The 19,748-nt window shown below is 49.4% G+C and overlaps 3 protein-coding genes across 5 annotated transcripts; all 3 read left to right on the plus strand.

The window, feature by feature from the left end:
• Positions 1-634: 634 nt before the first annotated feature.
• Positions 635-2,739, plus strand: LOC541689 (probable tyrosine-protein phosphatase). Its single transcript, NM_001330577.2, has 5 exons — positions 635-989; positions 1,093-1,186; positions 2,031-2,124; positions 2,222-2,265; positions 2,350-2,739. The coding sequence occupies exons 1-5, from the start codon at positions 733-735 to the stop codon at positions 2,524-2,526; spliced, it is 666 nt and encodes a 221-aa protein (NP_001317506.2). The 5' UTR covers positions 635-732; the 3' UTR covers positions 2,527-2,739.
• Positions 2,740-4,495: 1,756 nt separating this feature from the next.
• LOC100279342 (E3 ubiquitin-protein ligase COP1) lies at positions 4,496-11,573 on the plus strand. Of its 3 annotated transcripts, NM_001152363.1 has the most exons (14): positions 4,629-5,122; positions 5,862-5,939; positions 6,664-6,819; positions 7,013-7,261; positions 7,355-7,372; positions 7,690-7,844; positions 7,937-8,002; positions 8,681-8,759; positions 8,843-8,998; positions 9,094-9,192; positions 9,862-9,966; positions 10,067-10,246; positions 10,810-10,920; positions 11,029-11,460. In NM_001152363.1, the coding sequence occupies exons 1-14, from the start codon at positions 4,778-4,780 to the stop codon at positions 11,197-11,199; spliced, it is 1,968 nt and encodes a 655-aa protein (NP_001145835.1). In that variant the 5' UTR covers positions 4,629-4,777; the 3' UTR covers positions 11,200-11,460. The 3 variants fall into 3 exon arrangements, with proteins under 3 accessions (XP_008677082.1, XP_020407075.1, NP_001145835.1); XM_008678860.4 differs by having other exon boundaries at positions 4,496-5,122; positions 7,013-7,372; positions 11,029-11,573; XM_020551486.3 differs by lacking the exon at positions 7,937-8,002 and having other exon boundaries at positions 4,575-5,122; positions 7,013-7,372; positions 11,029-11,573.
• Positions 11,574-13,937: 2,364 nt separating this feature from the next.
• LOC103654219 (nitrate reductase [NAD(P)H]) lies at positions 13,938-17,452 on the plus strand. The gene is made up of 4 exons (XM_008681046.2): positions 13,938-14,931; positions 15,070-15,210; positions 15,581-15,813; positions 15,938-17,452. Exons 1-4 carry the CDS (start codon positions 14,004-14,006, stop codon positions 17,267-17,269), a joined length of 2,634 nt encoding a protein of 877 aa, XP_008679268.1. The 5' UTR covers positions 13,938-14,003; the 3' UTR covers positions 17,270-17,452.
• The last annotated feature ends 2,296 nt before the right edge of the window (positions 17,453-19,748 follow it).

Consider the following 19,748-nt stretch of genomic DNA (forward strand, 5'->3'; position numbering starts at 1 on the left):
AGAGTTTCTAGATTCAGAGACAGCAACAAGTGCAGGAAACTGTACTGCCCGCGAAGTGCCAACGAAGCACGAGCCCGTACTTACCGTGGACGCCAAGAACACGGAGACGGACCACGAGATTGACCTGACCAAACTAGTAGCCACGCGTACGGTACGTGGTACTAACAGTCCCCAACTGCTGCTCAAGACGAAGAAGGCCTGACGGGCACGCAAGCACTCCGGTCCGAGCTCAGAGACTCTGCTTTGTTTTGAATCGTGCCTGAGGACTGGCGGTAGCGCCCGAGACACATGGCTCAACTCAACTCTGGCCAAAGGTGAAACGCTGTCTCCGGCGGCGATTCCTGGAACCCACCAATAATTTGTGAACACACGATGACCCGAGTGTTACGACACCGCAAGAAACAGTGAGAGGATTCCCGGCCCGCGTCGCTTTCACCCGTTTCCACGCCGTCAATCATCGTCGGTCCAACACACACACACACGACGACGAACGCAGCGTCACATGCTGATTTTGGACCTTCCCGGGCGGCTTCTCCTCGCGCCGTTTCCCTCCCGTCCCCTGCTGCATCGACATGTTTTACCTCCTTGCTCGCCAGTCGCCTATAAATGACCGAGCCTCCATGTCCCGTGTACATACACACACGCCGTCGGCCGCTGCTAGCGAACACGCACAGCACACGCCATCTACGCACAGGCACAGCAACAGCAACCGCCTGCCGCTCAGTGCGTGCCATGAAGCTGGATGTCCCGGCGAGGCAGCAGAGCAGCCAGGACGCAGAGCAGAGCGGCAAGACAGTGGCCGCGGCCGTCCTCGGCACTGAGGCGTGGAGCCACCCGGAGCTCCCTCTCCTCCTCCGCGACGCCAGCACCGACGACGCCCTGGTGCCGCCGCTCAACTTCGCCATGGTCGACGACGGCATCTTCCGCTCGGGCCTCCCGGACGCCGCCAACTTCCGCTTCCTGCTCTCCCTCAACCTGCGCTCCATCGTGTAAGGAAGAACAGCTCGACCCCGCCCCCCACGTTAGCGCTAGCTAGCCCGCCGCTCTGTCGACCTTGTTGACACGCTGCTCGCGTGCGTGGTCGGCGGCCAGGTACCTGTGCCCGGAGCCGTACGCGGAGGAGAACGCGCGGTTCCTGCGCACGAACGGGATCCGGCTTCACCAGTTCGCCGTCGAAGGGAGCAAGGTACGAGAACCACATTTGACACCGTCTCTTTTCAGTCTCGGCAACACAAACATTTGGTACGTGCTAGCGTAACAGTGGCGCACAACAAGAGCTTCTGTGTCGTCGTCCTGTTCCTGTACAAGGGTTTGCAAGAGACGGAGAGAGAGAGTGAGAGAGAGAGAACATCTGGAGTCTGCGTACTGGCAAAGGGTGTCTCTGAGGCTCACTTTTGCCTGTCAGTGTCTGGCCATTTGCTGTTTCTGCATAGTAAATTTTGTTGGCGGTGACGGGGATCCCAGTAAGCACGAAGATAGACCGGGTAGGTTAGGTATTCTCATCTATACGACTATACCTAGCTGTACCAGATCAAACTTGCTTGGCTTATAAAAAAAAAGATATACAGCTTAACGGACTTTGGCATTTGTAGAAAGTCCTGTAATTAACCGACAGTTGTTTCAGTCCTGTAATTAACAATGCTTTCTGGTTAACGGACTTTGGCATTTGTAGAAAGTCATCGTTCAGTGGCCACACGTTAAGGCGGTTTGACATTGCAAGACCCAGTGTGAAGAAAAACTTATCTCTTGTAATGTTGCTACTTTTCTACTACAACTCTACGAGTACGATGGCACTAGGCATATCGTGTGAGAACCAGGGGTATCTCCCACTGATAATTTTGTCAGCTCAGTAGACAACTTCAGACGGTTCACGGTTGCCATGAAATGAATCCTCTTTTAAATCGCCGACCACCCAAATAATGTATTCTTTGTTTCCTGAGTGGGTTCCCTCCCCCCTAGAAAGCTTTTTATTTCCCTTATTATGATTTCATGAACAATGTGTGGAGCTTACTGAACCTTATTATCCACAGAGTGGTCCGACAGTGCTGGATACCATGTCGGCGCAGGAACCATTCGTCCACATCCCCGAAGAAACGATCCGGGAGGCGCTCAAAGTTGTCCTTGGTACCTGCATTCGCTGACACTTCTACGGTTCTCCCACAGAATTGCAACATTGAGCATCTGACATCTCTAACCCTTCTCCTGTTTCAAATCGTTTCAGACGTGAGAAACCAGCCGGTCCTCATCCACTGCAAGAGAGGCAAGGTAAAGCCTCTCGCGTTCCAGATGGTCCAGTCCAGCATTTTCCTTCCACGATAGCACTTCCCCTGACGAGTGTTTTTCTTTCAGCACCGGACTGGCTGCGTCGTCGGATGCCTGAGGAAGCTGCAGAAGTGGTGCCTGTCCTCCGTGTTCGACGAGTACCTGCACTTCGCGGCGGCGAAGGCGAGGACCACCGACCAGAGGTTCATGGAGCTGTTCGACGCGTCGAGCCTGATGCACCTGACGGCGGCCTCGCAGTACTGACCACTGACCAGAGCGGGGCGAGTGGTTCCCGAGCGGTCCCGATCCTGCCACCATGCCGCATCAAGCAAGCCGTTTCCCCCTGCTGTTTCCGAAGCAACTCGGCAGAGAATAATGCTGGAACCATGAGTGTGCTGTGTTGCGTGAGTGCTGTGGTTGCTTCGTGTTCAACTGGTTTCAGATTCTGAACTGGCACGGCCTGCATTCACTTGAATCACTGAAAACCGAACATGTCTGAACTCTGAACTGAAGCTGTTGCTCAGTTCAGACGTTCCCGCCAATCTTCCGATCCGACCAGATGGCACGAAGTCATATACCGACCATCATTTTTCTGTACTGTTCTTGGGCCATCAAAAACGCGCCGGTCCATATATAACGGCCCACACGAAAGTACGAGAACCAGAAGCACGTTTTTTTTTCTTCGAAAACGTAATAAGGTGGGCGTGGAGAGGTACGATACGTTTCTTTGTTTTTTCCCTTTATCTTCTATTCTATTTTCCTTTTCTACCATTTTAATTCCCTTTAGTTTCTTTAATTTTTATTTTTTTATTAATTTATTATTTTTACATTTATCTATTTTTCTTTTATGTTCTTTGTAATTTTCTTATTTCCATTTCCATTTTTTACTTTGTTTAGATGGTTTTAAATTATATTTTTTATGTTTAAATGTATTTCATGATGTACAAGTGACGTTCACATAACAAATACTATGATATCTATGTAGTATAAACTTTAAGGATAAAACTTTAGTCTAGATAATAACTTGTTTGGTTTTAGAGACTACAACTGAGCATTAACTATTTTGTAGAAAGAGAAGATTATCCTTAATTAATGTGGGTGGTCCAATTCTCGGAGGTGTAGTCACCTTAAGTCATCTTAAGTCATCTCCCTAGTGACTAATGGACTAAAATTTAGGAGACCTTCTTCAAAGCCCTGTTCTAAACCTCTAAAACTAAAACTTTATTTTAGTTTTATATATTTAGTAAGAGACTAAAATGTAATAAATCAGAGGACTAAAATAGTCCCTAGAAATCAAACACCATATTTTACTATTTTATTTTATAAATTGTCAACCACAGAAACTAACATTGAGTTACAGTTTTCGTATTTGGTAATTTAGAGGCTAAAATAAAATAAAATAGATGGACTAAGGGCATGTTTGGAACCATCTAGTTTTTAAGAAACCGATTTATGGAAATTGAGGTGGTTCTAGACATACCAGTTAGAGATGGTAATGGGGACCCGATCCCCGATTTCCCGTGGGGAATTCCTCTGTTAGAGGATGGGAAAGAAACTTCTCCCACGGGGATATAATCAGGGAAGATTTATCCCCGACGGGTAAACAGGGATGGGACGGGGAAGCATTCTCCATCCTCATTTTATGTGGGGACCCGTTAAACGTGCATGTGACTATGTTTTTGTGTACTAGTTAACGACAAAAATAAATAATAACATTGCCAAGAGACCACTAATTGTACACATGTGTTCATTTTGATATATGCATAATAATTTTGTTACATCCGGCAATGTGTATAAGTGACAATGTTTAACATTAATAACAAAAAACATAAGTCTTAATTATCATTTAAATGGAGATGGGGATCCGTTGGGGATTTATCCCCGCGGGAAACGTGGATTGAGAAGAAATGTTCCCCGCAAGTGTTCGTGGGGATCTCCGCGGGGAATTTTTTTCGTCGCGGGGACACGGGACAGAGATGAGGCTCTGGATTTGCAATTTCTTAAAAATCAAAAGCTAGCCTCTTAGTAAAAAAAATAAAATTTGGTTTATTAAAGATTAGGTTGCTTTTAAACGGGACCTAAAAGTTAGTTTTTAGAAATCAAGCACCCTTTAGTCAGCAGTTTAACAGGTTAGAGATAAGAAATGACTAAACTTTACTTGGAAACCAAACAGGTCCTTCGGTTTCACAATCCGTCGGTTGGTGGCTTGGTGCGCGCGGGCGCGTCTGGCGTGCAGCTGCGGCACGACACGAACTAGCGGGACGCGGGCGCGGCAGCAGCGGGTCGAGTCGACTTCCCCGACGTGGTCTCCTTCCGCTCCACACGGCCACACCCACAGAACCCAATTCCCTCGCGCGCTCCCCCTTCGGCCCTTGAGCCCTTCCACCCTCTCCCAGGCATCACACATTCCACCACCACCGCCGCCGCCATCACCACTGTGACCACCAGCCCCACACTCGTATGTGATTATTGGCACCCGGACGCCACCGCCTCCGCCTCCACCACCGACTGCGCCATGGGCGACTCCTCGGTGGCCGGCGCGCTTGTGCCGTCCGTGCCCAAGCCGGAGACCGCGCCGTCCGGTGACAACTCTACGGCGGCGCTGGCGCTGCCGGAAGAGGCGGGGACGCGCGCGGCGTCGGCGTCGCCGCAGGGACCTGCGGAGGAAGAGGGCCCCGCCGATAGGGACCTCCTCTGCCCGATCTGCATGGCCGTCATCAAGGATGCCTTCCTCACCGCCTGCGGCCACAGCTTCTGCTACATGTGCGTCGTCACGCACCTCAGCAACAAGAGCGACTGCCCCTGCTGCGGGCACTACCTTACCAAGGCCCAGCTCTACCCAAACTTTCTCCTTGACAAGGTTGGCTGCCTATTCTACTTGCCTCAGCTACCCTTCTAGAATTCATGCCATGTGCTACAAACCTCAAAATGGCCTTTGCTGAATGTCATTTATGTGTTGCCTGGTGTGGTCGTGGTGTGGCAAAAATAGTAGACGTTGCATGCAATTCCGAATTCTAGGGGATCGAAATGAAATTCTATTCGATGGGACGACATTTGCGCTGCCACATTACTCTGATCTCGATGTGGTTTGTATTGTATGGGATGACGCTGTCATTGGGCTTGTCACTTTCTCTTTCTACCCCTTATTTACACCGCATTATTAGAAGTTTGGGGTAACTTCTGCAGTACATGTTCCTTAGTGTCCTTGTCGACCAGTTGATTTCATCAAACATCTGAGTCTGTTCTTGCTGACTGACCTTTCAGAATTAGTTTCACAACATTTGGTGCTCCATGTCTGTTATGTAGTATGTACTACCTCCATTTTCTTTTATTTGATGCTGATTAGTTCAATTTTATACTAAGAAACATCAAATATAAAAAATCGGAGGGAGTAATAACTATGCCGTCCACCGCTATTTGTTCATGAAGCTAAGTTAGTATGATATGCACTTATGCCCGCGACTTTTAGAACACTATACTCAGGGTCTCAGGCCCTTACTGGAACACACATCTCTGTTCTTGTCTATTGTTTATTTAGAACCGATTGCAGATATGGCTTGCTAAATTTCTTACATTACATCCACATCCTGTCTATATAGGTTCTGAAGAAAATATCAGCCCGACAAATCGCAAAAACAGCGTCACCGGTCGATCAATTTCGATGTGCATTGCAACAGGTCAGTGATTCCATGTGTTACTGTGCTAGTTGCTACTATTTTCAATGATAAACAAATTCTGTTCCTGCATTCACCACTTAACAGGCACATTTTAAGTCTATGCACCGATATTTTCTCTTGCATCCACTTTTGTGTAGCCACTAAATTCATATCTAAGTAGACATTGTCGTTGTGTAAAGAATATAGAACTTATGTACTTATACCTCATGTGTTTTTATGAATCAAAACTCCAGTATTATGGAAACATTTTGGTAGTTTATTACTTTATTACATCATTTTCATGCACCTAATCTAAATATTCGTAAATATGCTAGTCAAAAGTCAAATTGTTTCACTGCAAGTTTTCCATGGTAATACCTTTCTGGGGCTAAAAAGAGTATGGTTCAAGTGGAAAATTTTAAACTACTCGTATTTGAGAATACACAGCTCTGTTCCCCTAGGGCTTCAGCTGCTGTCCATGTTCTGCACTCTTACGATTCACTGTTCACATGATGAACCATGCATTGTATGGTTGCCTCAGACAGCATTTTTGCATATGTGAATCTAGTATTAATATAATCGCCATTTTGGAACTTGTAAATCTTGGTGTTTCAGTTGTGCTCTTGATATATGTGTTTATTTGCTGCCTTTTAGTTGTATGACTTCATATTTCCTTGGTGTAGCTGTTGTAATTTGTGACCCCATTAACAAGCTACTGATGATTTACCATTTATTCTTGAGATAGGGAAATGAAATGGGAGTTAAAGAGTTAGATAGCCTTATGACTTTGATTGCTGAGAAGAAGCGGCAAATGGAACAACAAGAATCGGAGACAAATATGCAAATATTGTTAGTCTTCTTGCACTGCCTTAGAAAGCAAAAGCTGGAAGAGTTGAATGAGGTTTGTCCTACGGATTTTTATGGTTCTAAATTTCTGATTCCTTCACACAACACTAACATTTTAGTGTCAAGCGACCTTCATCGATCTTGCTAATTAAATGAAATAAAAGTTTTACTTATTGCATTTCTGTCACTCTTTTGTTTTCTTATTCTGAAGTCTATTGTTGTTAATCATACTCACATCTTTTCAACAGATCCAAAGTGATCTACAGTACATCAAAGAGGATATAAGTGCTGTGGAGAGACATAGGGTAGAATTATACCGCACAAAAGAAAGGTACTCCATGAAGCTGCGCATGCTTTTAGATGAGCCTACTGCACAAAAAATGTGGCCCTCTCCTATGGACAAAGCTAGTTGTCGCTTTCCTCCCAACTCTCGGACACCACTTGGCGGATCATGTCCAGGAACTTTACAGAATAAGAAGCTTGATCCGAAAGCTCAAGTAAGCCATCAAGGATTTCAAAGGAGAGATGCTCTAACTTCTTCTGACCCTCCTAACTCCTCTATTCAATCGGGTAATGTCATTGCTAGGAAGAGACGAGTTCAAGCACAGGTGTGTTTCTCACTCCATGCATTACTACATTCCTTAAGGCACAATTTCCCCCCACATTAGGTCGTTTCCAGCAGCTCCCCTATCTCATCTCTTTTTTCAAACTTCACTCCACAAACAATGTCATCTACAGTGTTGCGTCCCCTATTTACATGATCCACCGAAGACAGCCTTACACCCAAAAAGTAGGCCTTTTATGTGGCACATATGTGTTTTGAACAGTATACAACACACATGTACATTTACTTTAGTGTTAGATAAAATGGAACTAATCTTGTGTCATTTATTTTTTTTATCTAATTCTATGAGGACCATTGCAGTTCAATGAGCTTCAAGAATACTACCTGCAAAGACGGCGTACTGGAGCACAGGCACGCAGACAAGAAGAAAGAGAGACCGTTGCAATGAATAGAGAAGGCTATCATGCAGGTCTTCAGGATTTCCAGTCTGTGCTAACAACATTCACTCGATATAGGTGTGGTTATCTCCTGTTGCGAGATAATATGCTTTGTTGTCTTTGTTCCATTCTCACTGGGCTCATCTTGTTTGTTGTCATGTTTACTCCAGTCGTCTACGTGTCATTGCGGAACTAAGACATGGAGACTTGTTTCACTCTGCCAATATTGTGTCCAGGTGTGTAGTATGTAGTCCAATGTAGGCACAGTTTCTTATCTATGCTTTAAAATGTAACTAGCAGCAGAACCAGTGCAGTTTCAGGGATAGATAAATTTAAGTTTTGGTCATCAGAGTTTAAATATCTATGCATACAATATAATATGTAAATGACTAATGAGTCTTTTTTTATGGTTCCCCAAGAGTTACCACCGATCATAATTTTGGAGGTACCAAAATCAAAGGCCATAAAAGTTTATTATTTGTTCACCTTATAATCTGAACCTATCTACCGAAATAAGAAGTTAAATCTTTGCATCATTACTCTGGTTAATGTGGGCGAATCAGCTTCATTAAAGCAAACATGGAAGCAGCCTTTAGGTTTAAACATCAAATTTTATTATACAATACATGTGAAAGTAGTGTCGTCAAAGTGGAGCATATTGGGGCAGTGACAGATATATGCAGGCTGGAGAGCAGGAAGACTTATACTTCATATATTGATTTGATTTTAAGTGCTTTATTTTTATTTGTGTTGATGATGGTAACAGTACAACATTGCTCCTTTTTTTGTGTCTACTTTGAGGATGCGTGATTCAGCACATTTGTTGTAGTTCTGTGTGCTTGCCAATCAACTTCTTCACCTTTATTTTATTGCAAATATTTTGGATGGACATTTGATTTTTTTTTATATTGCAGTATTGAATTTGATCGTGATGATGAACTATTTGCTACTGCTGGAGTCTCGAAACGTATTAAAGTCTTCGAATTTTCTACTGTAAGTTTGCTTTGTCAGGACAATGTCCATTTCATAGTTCATTGTAATTGATAATACTAAGGTTGATTTGCATCATTACTTAGGTTGTTAATGAACCATCAGATGTGCATTGCCCGGTTGTTGAAATGGCTACCAGATCTAAACTTAGCTGCCTAAGCTGGAACAAGTACTCAAAAAATATTATCGCAAGCAGTGACTATGAGGGTATAGTAACTGTGTGGGATGTCCAGACCCGCCAGGTATCCACTCTATTTTACAGTTCATTCTGCAATGGCCATTGCTGTATTATAATTCAAACTGAGGCATGTGGTTTTTGTGTATTGTGACATGCTAGAGTGTGATGGAATATGAAGAGCATGAGAAAAGAGCATGGAGTGTTGATTTTTCTCGAACAGAGCCTTCAATGCTAGTATCTGGGAGTGACGATTGCAAGGTATTTGGAAATTAATATTGTTCAGATCCGTTCTCTTTCTCAAACTAAGAAAGAAAAGCTTGGCGTTTTTTCTTAAATGTTGAGTACCAAAATCCTAGGTGGGTGGATATATCAGACAACTCACTGCAGAAATGATAGTAGTTTCAGATGGTCACAGTGATTCATGAATGCAACAACAGGTTTTTGGTGTATGCATTTTTGTGTGAGGTTTTCTTGAGTAAGGTATTGCAGATGGCAAAATTGTACTCCCTCCGTTCTTAAATATATGACATCGTTGACTTTTTTTTTGAAAACTTTGACCACTCGTCTTATTCAAAATATTTATTTAAAAATGTAAAATTTCAAGTCATGCTCAAACAATCTTAAGTGATAAAACAAATCATAACAAAATAAATGATAATTCACATTTTTCTGAATAAGAAGAGCAGCCAGTTTTTTTAAAAAATCAACGGTGTCATATATTTAAGAACGGATGTAGTACCTATTTTTCATTATTTTTGTCCTCCCCCCACCCCCCCCAAAAAAGGCACATTTTTCGTTCTTAGTGCTAATGTGTTATTCAGTCTCATCGATGCAATAGGTGGAACCCACTAAAACAGTGGTTTGCAGCTTCTTGTTCTATTATAATGCTTGTGCAATACTAATGGAAGGTGGTGCTGTGTATGGCAGGTGAAAGTGTGGTGCACAAAACAAGAAGCAAGCGTGATCAATATTGATATGAAAGCAAATATTTGTTCGGTTAAATATAATCCTGGGTCAAGCTTCTATGTTGCAGTATGTTGCTTCATTTCTTAGCTTATATTGAATAGTTAATTTGTTTGCTTTTCCAACCAAAATGTTATTTGTTTACTTATCAGATACTACATAATTTCAGGTCGGATCTGCTGATCACCATATTCATTACTTCGATTTACGTAATCCAAGTGCGCCTGTCCATGTTTTTGGGGGGCACAAGAAAGCAGTATCGTATGTCAAATTCTTATCTAACAATGAGCTTGCATCTGCATCAACAGATAGCACGTTACGTTTATGGGATGTCAAGGATAATTTGCCGGTATGCTCTTTCTGAGATACTCCCTCCGTCCTAAATTAAAATTCGTTTTATCTTTTTAGTAGATTCATACAATAATTAATATATGTGTTCTATATTATATGTGTCTAGATTCATTATTATCCATATGAATGTAGACATAAAAATCTAGAGCTAAAACGATTACTATTTTAAAACGAGGGAGTAGTTTTTTTTATTTGTCATTCTTGCCTCTTGAGCTTCTGTAGCATAGGAAAGTGTTGAACTGTTTTCGATTAGAAAGTACTCCAAAATATTCATAGGACTTTATTTCTGTTGCGTTATTGTGTTTTCTCCAGAATACAAGCAGTCCACTGCAGTACATAGGACTTTTTCCTTCTATAAAATTGATAAACAATTTTGACGAATATGAACTTCAGCACTTAACATAGAATTCTCTTTCATACTGCACCATGTTTTTTATAGTGCAACTGGTAGTGAATTATCTGATTTGGTTCAATATTACATGCCCAGTTTGAAATAATGCAGCAATGAACATACATTTTGGATGACCGATTTGTTATAACAACATTGTGGTTTTTTTCCAGGTACGGACATTCAGAGGGCACAAAAATGAAAAGAACTTCGTTGGATTGTCTGTGAACAATGAGTATATTGCTTGTGGAAGTGAAACAAATGAGGTTTTTGTTTATCACAAGGTAATCGCAAGCTTCTGGCTTGGTCTTGTTCCCGTGCAGCATGCATTGTTACGATGTGTGATTCACCTTGATCAGTAAGATGTGTTCCTAACTTCACACTGGTTGCAGGCTATCTCAAAACCAGCAGCAAGCCATAGATTTGTATCCTCTAACCTGGATGATGCCGATGATGATCCTGGTTCTTATTTCATTAGTGCTGTCTGCTGGAAGAGTGATAGCCCCACCATGTTAGCTGCTAACAGTCAGGGAACCATAAAAGTTCATGTACTTGCTCCTTGATGTCGTGGAGGGCGTTCAAGAGATTTACAGCCAGCGCGTGTATGTCGTACTGTCCAGGTGTTCCCTTTCGTGCCATTATATTCCCCAAAAGCGAGAATGGAGGCATTATTGATCTCCGGTTAGGGCATGAATTTTTGCAGACGATGGCCAGCTGACGTAGGGTTTTGAGGTATCAGAATGTGCATAATCATGTTTATGTTGTACAGGTGTAAATCAGCCAAGTTATTGATTACAAGTGTGACATGAGAAATACACATTAATAAAAACTCCAGCTCGGTTGTACAGAGATTGTGTTTGAACCCAGAAATTCATGTGGTTATGTCGTTTGATAATATATGTACCTGGCAGGGGTGAAGCTAGGCCTTTTTTTGTCAGCTGGCCTTGATAATTTTCTGGATATCTAATGAAAAAACGATGTCAATAACAAGAGTTGTATAATGAAGATCTAGTAGATAATACTAGATAATACCGATGACCCAGATAAAATATTTGCTAGCTTCGCTATTGCTACCTGGTATGATCAAACGGATGCCGCAAACAGTATTCAGCAGCTGTTTCTTTCAGGCGTGTTTAAAGTTTTTCCCCTGCTTTTTATGGGGCAATTTTCAAGGATTTTTTTGAGCATTCTGGCGTGTTGTTTCAAGAATTATGTTCTATACGTTCAATCAGGCGATCATACAAAGTGGACGTACGCCATATATTTTACTTGTCATTTGCGTTTCTCGTGATCTGATACCTAAAATTTGCTTGCACAACGGTGCTGTTCTTTTTTATTCTTGACTAAAAACAGTGTTCTTTTGTTTATGAACACAAAATAGTACGGTCGGTGGATATTAGCTGCACTAAAGCGGTTGCACAGGAGAACTCTAAAAAGTGCCCACCAATTCCTGAGATACGTAGTTTTGTAGCTCACGAGACCGACTGAAGCGTCAACAGTCGCGGCATTTGTTCTGTCGGCCGAGTCCGCAGGTCGTCCGGCGAGCGAGATGCTCGTTGGCCCATGACCCTTCCAGCGCCCAACGGCCTATACGATACGGTTTCCGCAGGCGCAACCGATCGAGCGACCCACCCCTCACCCGTGCACGCACACGCACAGATGCACGGCACGGCCGGTCGACCGCCCCAGCACAAGCCGCGTCGCCGATGTGATGGGTGGGCGAGTTGCGACGGGGCCGTGCCGCTACCGCCCGCGGACCGCGGAAGCAGGACGGACGTGCCGACGTGCGCCCGGAAAGAGGTCACTCGTCGGGTGTCGGCTAGTCGACTTCACGGGGCGTTGTTTCCGCATCTTTTACCCCGCGACCAGAGTCGCCCATGTTGTGCTCGGTAATCTGCTGGGGGTGATCAGCGTCTAATCCATGTGGTTAACTGGGCACGCATGGGCGTAACTGCATAAGCTTCTATGACAATTGTTACTCGTGAGTATTTACTCCATTAGGGCTAGTTTAGAAATAATATTTTTTAGGCTTGTTCGGTTAGCTCTCAATCCACGTGGATTGAGTGAGATTTGGTGAGTTTAAATCTCAAGCAAGTCAATGTTAAGAATGCTGTAATTTAGCTGCTCGCTTAAACATCTGGATCCTTTCCGACGTGAACATTATTACACGTGGCGTTTTCCAGCTTAGAAGAAGACATTATTACATTTCACTCGTTAAAGACCGAACCACAGCGGCGTGGCCTTTTTCCAGCTTAAAAAGGGACATTTTAGGCCTTCCGCAGAATTAATCCACATATATTAGGACGATCGTATGAGTGGCTCGTATCGAAAGTAGTCCTTCCACAGAAAAGTGTATATGTAGGAGGGGAGGACCAGGGCTTGGAGATGCAGTCGGTGCCGCTCTCCTTTTACGTGCAAACCTGCCTGCCTCTCCGTTTCATCTCCTCGATTCCCGTCCCGTCGATCATGAGGAATGTAGCATATTTGCACCGCAAATTTTTCACGTTTGCGCCACTAAAGAATGATCATCAGATACGCATAAACCGTCGTTCTACTAAGATGCGCATAAACCGTGAAGCACGCAGGTGGCTGCTCGAGTCTTGTAAGGCCTAATGAACTCCAGAGCATGGCCCGGGCGCCCCAGACTGATGGTGTGGCCGGACCTGACCTGACCTGACGGGCGCGCAGTTCAAATCACAGGACGAGAGCTCATGGCGCCACTGCACGGCGGCTGGCTGGCGCCAAAAAACAACGCTTGAAAGAGACAGGGCGTGAATGCGAGGTCGATCTCGATCGCAGATGGAACCGCAGGAGGACGCATCGGTTCATTCGCCATCCAGATGATGCTGAGCTGAGCTGAGCTCCAGAAAGCTCGCAAGTCACAGCAGCACACACACAGGCGCCGGCCGCTACGTCTACGTACTGGTGCTGCTGCACCTGCCTCTGCCATGCGCGGCTCCGGCATCTCCCGCGTTGGCCCTTGGAGGCGGCGGGAGGCAACCCCTGAGTCTTGATCGCCCGGTCAGCTGTTGCCAAAACGGGTAGTGAAGCATTGAAGTATGGCATCCATCCTCCTGGCCTGGCGTCTCACCACCGGTTACTTGGCCTGTGGTGACGCCAACAATTTTGCATACATGTGCCGCCCGCGCATATGCTGATACGTTGCATCAGCCATCAGGGGTAAGTATCATGCAGCAGTGGAGGAGCAGGACTGTAGAAGCCTTCGCGCTCGCGGCGCGCCTCCTCCTGCCTATATAAACCCCGCACCCCCACCTCCCCAGCTTCCAAGCGCAGGTGCCACTCGAGCTTCCAATTAACCTCGAGCTCTGGTCATAACAACCGTCACCTATTCGTACCTGCGACGACAATGGCGGCCTCCGTTGAGCGGCACCTGGCTCCTCACCCGTGGCCGGCCAATGCGCCTCCCAAGAGCTTCGACATGTTCCGCACCGGCTCCGACTCCGACTCCGAGGACGAGGACAGCATCCCCGCGGTCGACTGGCGGTCGCTGTACCGCCCTCGCCTTGAGGTGGAGCCGCCAGTCCATGACCCACGCGACGAGGCCACCTCCGACGCGTGGGTGCGGCGCCACCCGGCGCTCGTCCGGCTGACGGGCAAGCACCCCTTCAACTCGGAGCCTCCGGTGCCGCGGCTGATGGCGCACGGGTTCATCACCCCGGCGCCGCTCCACTACGTGCGCAACCACGGGGCGGTCCCCAGGGCGGACTGGTCCACGTGGACCGTGGAGGTGACGGGGCTCGTGACGCGCCCCGCCAAGCTGACCATGGAGCGGCTGGTGACGGAGTTCGAGGCCGTGGAGCTCCCCGTGACGCTGGTGTGCGCGGGCAACCGGCGCAAGGAGCAGAACATGGTGCGCCAGACCGTGGGCTTCAACTGGGGCCCCGGCGCCGTCTCCACGTCCGTGTGGCGCGGCGCGCGGCTCCGCGACGTGCTGCGCCGGTGCGGCGTCATGCGCGCCGCGGACGGCGCCGCCAACGTGTGCTTCGAGGGCGCCGAGGACCTCCCCGGCGGCAAGTACGGCACCAGCCTGCGGCGCGGGGTGGCCATGGACCCGGCGCGCGACGTCATCCTCGCCTACATGCAGAACGGGGAGCCGCTGGCGCCCGACCACGGCTTCCCCGTGCGCGTCATCGTGCCGGGCTTCATCGGCGGCCGCATGGTCAAGTGGCTCAGGCGGGTCGTCGTCGCGTCCGACGAGTCCGACAGCTACTACCACTACCGGGACAACCGGGTGCTGCCGTCCCACGTCGACGCCGAGCTCGCCAATGCCGAAGGTATGTTATGTATCTGCCTCGCTCGCTCGCTCGCTCATCAAATACGGTCTCTTTGTTTCTTCTGGACGCCGACGTGCGCAAGGCTAAGTGTGTGTGTGTGTGTGTGTGTGTGTGTGTGTTTTGAATGGTTTCGTGCAGCGTGGTGGTACCGGCCGGAGTACATAATAAACGAGCTCAACATCAACTCGGTGATCACCACGCCGGGACACGACGAGGTGCTGCCCATCAACGCCCTGACGACGCAGCGGCCGTATACGATCAAGGGATATGCATACTCCGGTGAGTGTGAGTCCAACAACGCAGCATTTCGTCATCCCATCTTGCATTGCCGACGACGCGCCGCGCTGCTTCGTGTGAATCTTTTCGTATACGCGTATATCTGAGGAGGAATCCGAATTTTGTTTGAGGTCGGCCTTTCACCATGTTAGAGCACTGTAAGACTATCTCTAGCAGAATCTATATTTCACTCACTATTTTAAACTTCATTATGTAAATAATGTAATACATAGTGTAAACCGGTACTTTGCGTTGTAGATGGCCTGAAATTACAATGTTGTGGGCTTTTGTTGGGCTATCCAAGGCTCCCTCTTCTCGTTTCCTTACTTTTTTTTTTCTCGTGGGATAAACGCATGGCGATGACTGTTGCCAGGTGGCGGCCGGAAAGTAACACGGGTGGAGGTGACACTGGACGGCGGCGAGACGTGGCAGGTGTGCTCGCTCGACCACCCGGAGCGCCCAACCAAGTACGGCAAGTACTGGTGCTGGTGCTTCTGGTCCGTCGACGTCGAGGTGCTCGACGTGCTCGGGGCCAAGGAAATCGCCGTCCGCGCCTGGGACGAGGCCATGAACACCCAGCCGGAGAAGCTCATCTGTAACCTCATGGTGAGTTACCGCTTCATCGTGCTTCCTTTCCGGTGGCTTCGCCGTCGGTCCGTCCGATGCTTGTCTTCCACGGCTGTGTTAGATTAAATGCACGTGTGGCTTGTCCGTTCCTGCGCGCGCGCAGGGCATGATGAACAACTGCTGGTTCCGGGTGAAGGTCAACGCGTGCCGGCCGCACAAGGGCGAGATCGGCCTGGTGTTCGAGCACCCGACGCAGCCGGGCAACCAGCCGGGCGGCTGGATGGCGCGGCAGAAGCACCTCGAGACGTCGGAGAGCGCGCAGGGCACGCTCAAGAAGAGCACGTCCACGCCCTTCATGAACACGGCCACCGCGCAGTACACCATGTCCGAGGTGCGCCGCCACAAGTCCCCAGACTCCGCCTGGATCGTCGTGCACGGCCACATCTACGACTGCACGGGGTTCCTCAAGGACCACCCGGGAGGCGCCGACAGCATCCTCATCAGCGCCGGCACCGACTGCACTGAGGAGTTCGACGCCATCCACTCGGACAAGGCCCGCGGCCTCCTCGAGACGTACCGCGTCGGCGAGCTCGTCGTCACCGGCAGCGACTACTCCCCACAGAACAGCCACGCCGACCTCAGGGCCATCGACGAGGCCCCTGCTGCAGCCGCGCCGCTGCCGGTGTCGACCGTCGCGCTCTCCAACCCGCGGGAGAAGGTCAAGTGCCGGCTCGTCGGCAAGAAGAGCCTGTCCTACAACGTGCGCCTCTTCCGGTTCGCGCTGCCGTCGCCGGACCAGAAGCTCGGTCTCCCCGTCGGAAGGCACGTGTACGTGTGTGCGTCGATAGACGGCAAGCTCTGCATGCGCGCGTACACGCCTACGAGCCCCGCCGACGAGGTCGGCCACGTCGAGCTCCTGATCAAGATATACTTCAAGGACGAGGACCCCAAGTACCCCAACGGCGGGCTCATGTCGCAGCACCTGGACTCCCTGCCGCTCGGCGCGACCATCGACATCAAGGGCCCCGTAGGGCACATCGAGTACGCCGGCCGCGGCGGCTTCGTGGTGAACGGTGAGCGCCGGTTCGCGCGAAGGCTCGCCATGGTCGCCGGTGGGACGGGCATCACGCCGGTGTACCAGGTGATCCAGGCCGTGCTGAGGGACCAGCCCGACGACGACACGGAGATGCACCTCGTGTACGCGAACCGGACGGTGGACGACATGCTCCTGCGTGAGGAGATCAACCGCTGGGTTGCCGCGTACCCGGCGCGGCTCAAGGTGTGGTACGTGGTGAGCAAGGTGGCACGGCCGGAGGACGGGTGGGAATACGGCGTGGGGAGAGTGGACGAGCAAGTCTTGAGGGAGCACCTGCCCCTGGGAGACAGCGAGACGCTTGCGCTCGTGTGCGGGCCGCCGGCGATGATCGAGTGCACGGTGCGCCCGGGCCTGGAGAAGATGGGGTACGACCTCGACAGGGCTTGCCTTGTCTTTTGATCGGAAGCTTTGGCTAACGAATGTCATGCAAGGCGCAACAGTACATAGAAATACTGCGTCTTGACCCTAGTAACGCGTCGATCTTGTTGTAATAGTAGCGAGCTAAAGTTGTTTGTAACTGGCCATGATTGAGATGTATTGGTCCTACTATACAGCGCAATAAAAACCCAACGGTCACTGCAATGCTTGGTGGGATTCCCCTACAGGCTCACCATGGACGACGGTGTGCACGACCACCACTAGGATGTGCTGTGGTGCATTGGTGCCTCCTCCCGTTCTACCAAGCCAGTGGGCACACCCCTCTGGCTAATGTATGTCGTGTCATGGCATGGTATGGTGATATAATGATACGCCTTTTGCAGGCTGCTTCCCTGTATCTCGGCGTTTCGGACCCGCGAGGACCATCAACCGACTAGTGAATTTGTCGCTGCGTGTCCCTGTCCAGATGGGTTGATGCAAGATGGAACACAAGAGGGAGAATGAGACTTATATTATCTTGCACCAGGGTGCTCGTAGTAGGGGTTACAAGCGTCGAGAGAGAGAGGGTTCAGCCTTGAGGTGAGGTGTCTGAGTTAGCCTCCTCCGCGTCTCTCCCACTCTGCCTGCCTCCTTTAGGAAGGCCCTAGACATCCCCTTTTATAGATACAAGGAGATGGTCCAGCTGTACAATGGGGTGTAGCTATGTGCTAACGTGGCCGACGGAGAAGTATTTGAGCCCTATAGAATCGCAGCTGGCGGTGCGGCAGGGGTCCTGCTGACGTTTCTTTGCTTTCGTAGAGAGTTGAGAACTACCGACGTCATGGACGCACGCAGGGAACCATCATTACCTATTACCGGAGTAATCTAGATGGGACACCGGTCTTGTTCCTTCGTAGCCTGAAGCAGCTAACTAGGGGTAGGGTAATGATGTATCCCCTGTGGCGTGGTCGATCCGAGGCCGAGGTCGGGCGAGGCGGAGACTTCTCCTGAGGCCGAGGCTGAGGTCGGGCAAGGTTGTGACTCCTCCTGAGGCCGAGGCTGAGGCCGAGGCCTGAGGTCGGGCGAGGCGGAGACCTCCTCCGAGGCCGAGACTGAGGCCGAGCCCGAGGCCTGAGGTCGGGCGAGGCGGAGACCTCCTCCGAGGCTAAGGCTGAGGCCGAGCCCTGGGGTCGGGCGAGGCGGAGACCTCCTCCGAGGCCGAGGCTGAGGCCGAGCCCTGGGGTCGGGCGAGGCGGAGTTCCCTGCTGCGCCCGAGGCTGAACTCGGGAGAGGCCGTGACTTACTATTGTTAGTCTTACCCTGGTGGTTGGCACAGTAGTCGGAACGGGGTGAATAGTGATGTTTTCCTATCAGAACGATCAGTAAAGGGGCGAAGTGACTGCGGTCATTTCGACCTTGCCAACTGGGGCGCGCGTGTCAGGCGATCCCCGCATTAAATGTGCATGCGGTACGGTCGGTTGGTAAGGCGATTTGACCGAGGTCGCTGTACAACAAAGTTTGCCCGAGCTTAGCCTCGGGCCAGCCGGGGGTGCGCTTACTACCTGAGAAGGTCCTCGGGCGAGGCGTGAATCCATCTGGAACTATTGTTCTTGCCCGAGGCCAGGCTCGGGCGAGACGAGTTCGCGTCCCTTGGCTGACGAGGCCTTGACTTGAACCGCGCTTATCAGTCTTTACGGTTTGTTCTGAAGATGTTTTCCAGTCATGTTAAGGAGTATTTGCGGTACCCCTAATTACAGTACCCGACAGTAGCCCCCGAGCCTCGAAGGGAGTGTAGGTACTCGCTTGGAGGTTCTGTTGGATTTTTTGCAAGGGGACCAGCCTTTCTTGGTTATATTTTGTTTCAATGGGTGCGCGCGAGCGCACCCGTCGGGTGTAGCCCCCGAGGCCCCGAAGGAGTGGTTTGACTCCTCTGAGGTCTTAATTCTTTTTGTGATGCCTCGGTCGGCCTTGTTGTTCCCTCATGCGGCCTGGCCGTAGCCCGGGTGCATGGTCAGGCTCCAAGTTTTCAAGCTGTTTTGTCGACGTGGTCAACAATTTGGCCGTAGCCTGGTGCGAGAGTAGCCTCCGAGCCTCTGCACGGAGCGAGAGGACGATCGAGGACTGTCTTGGCTTTTTATTGTAAGCCCCTTCGTCGCCTTTCCGCAAGGAGGAGGGGGGAACACGCCATGTTACCCTCGGTGGGCGCCGAACATGGTGTTTCCAGTGAGTTGCTATCGGGTGATCCGAGTGGACGCCCGAGCCCCGTTCGATAAGGGTCGGCTAGTGGCCCAGAGGCACGCTCAAAAAGTACCTGCAGGTGATTTGCTGGACCCGAACCCATTTGATAGGGTCCGAGGGCTCGGTGCCTCCCTCCGGTGGGATTCCATTACAAATCGTTCCCGCTGGTCTCAGAAATGTCCTAGGGTACCTCGGGAGCGTAGCCCGAGCCTCGGCCATGTAACGGACGTACCCAGGGTCTTCCCTAACTCTGCATGCTCTGGGGTGGCTATCGAACCCTTCC

Source organism: Zea mays, chromosome 4 (assembly GCF_902167145.1).
Source record: "Zea mays cultivar B73 chromosome 4, Zm-B73-REFERENCE-NAM-5.0, whole genome shotgun sequence".
NCBI classification, from domain to species: Eukaryota; Viridiplantae; Streptophyta; class Magnoliopsida; order Poales; family Poaceae; genus Zea; species Zea mays.

What these genes read in the sequence shown, in the direction of transcription:
- LOC541689 (NM_001330577.2), top strand. Translation starts at nt 733, where the DNA reads ATGAAGCTGGATGTCCCGGCGAGGCAGCAGAGCAGCCAGGACGCAGAG. An exon ending in TCGCCGTCGAAGGGAGCAAG is followed by an intron (nt 1,187 to 2,030) that starts GTACGAGAACCA and finishes TATTATCCACAG; the next exon opens with AGTGGTCCGACAGTGCTGGA. An exon ending in GGCGCTCAAAGTTGTCCTTG is followed by an intron (nt 2,125 to 2,221) that starts GTACCTGCATTC and finishes AAATCGTTTCAG; the next exon opens with ACGTGAGAAACCAGCCGGTC.
- LOC100279342 (XM_008678860.4), top strand. Translation starts at nt 4,778, where the DNA reads ATGGGCGACTCCTCGGTGGCCGGCGCGCTTGTGCCGTCCGTGCCCAAG. An exon ending in CAAACTTTCTCCTTGACAAG is followed by an intron (nt 5,123 to 5,861) that starts GTTGGCTGCCTA and finishes CTGTCTATATAG; the next exon opens with GTTCTGAAGAAAATATCAGC. An exon ending in GGTCAAGCTTCTATGTTGCA is followed by an intron (nt 9,967 to 10,066) that starts GTATGTTGCTTC and finishes ACATAATTTCAG; the next exon opens with GTCGGATCTGCTGATCACCA.
- LOC103654219 (XM_008681046.2), top strand. Translation starts at nt 14,004, where the DNA reads ATGGCGGCCTCCGTTGAGCGGCACCTGGCTCCTCACCCGTGGCCGGCC. An exon ending in CGAGCTCGCCAATGCCGAAG is followed by an intron (nt 14,932 to 15,069) that starts GTATGTTATGTA and finishes GGTTTCGTGCAG; the next exon opens with CGTGGTGGTACCGGCCGGAG. An exon ending in AGCTCATCTGTAACCTCATG is followed by an intron (nt 15,814 to 15,937) that starts GTGAGTTACCGC and finishes GCGCGCGCGCAG; the next exon opens with GGCATGATGAACAACTGCTG.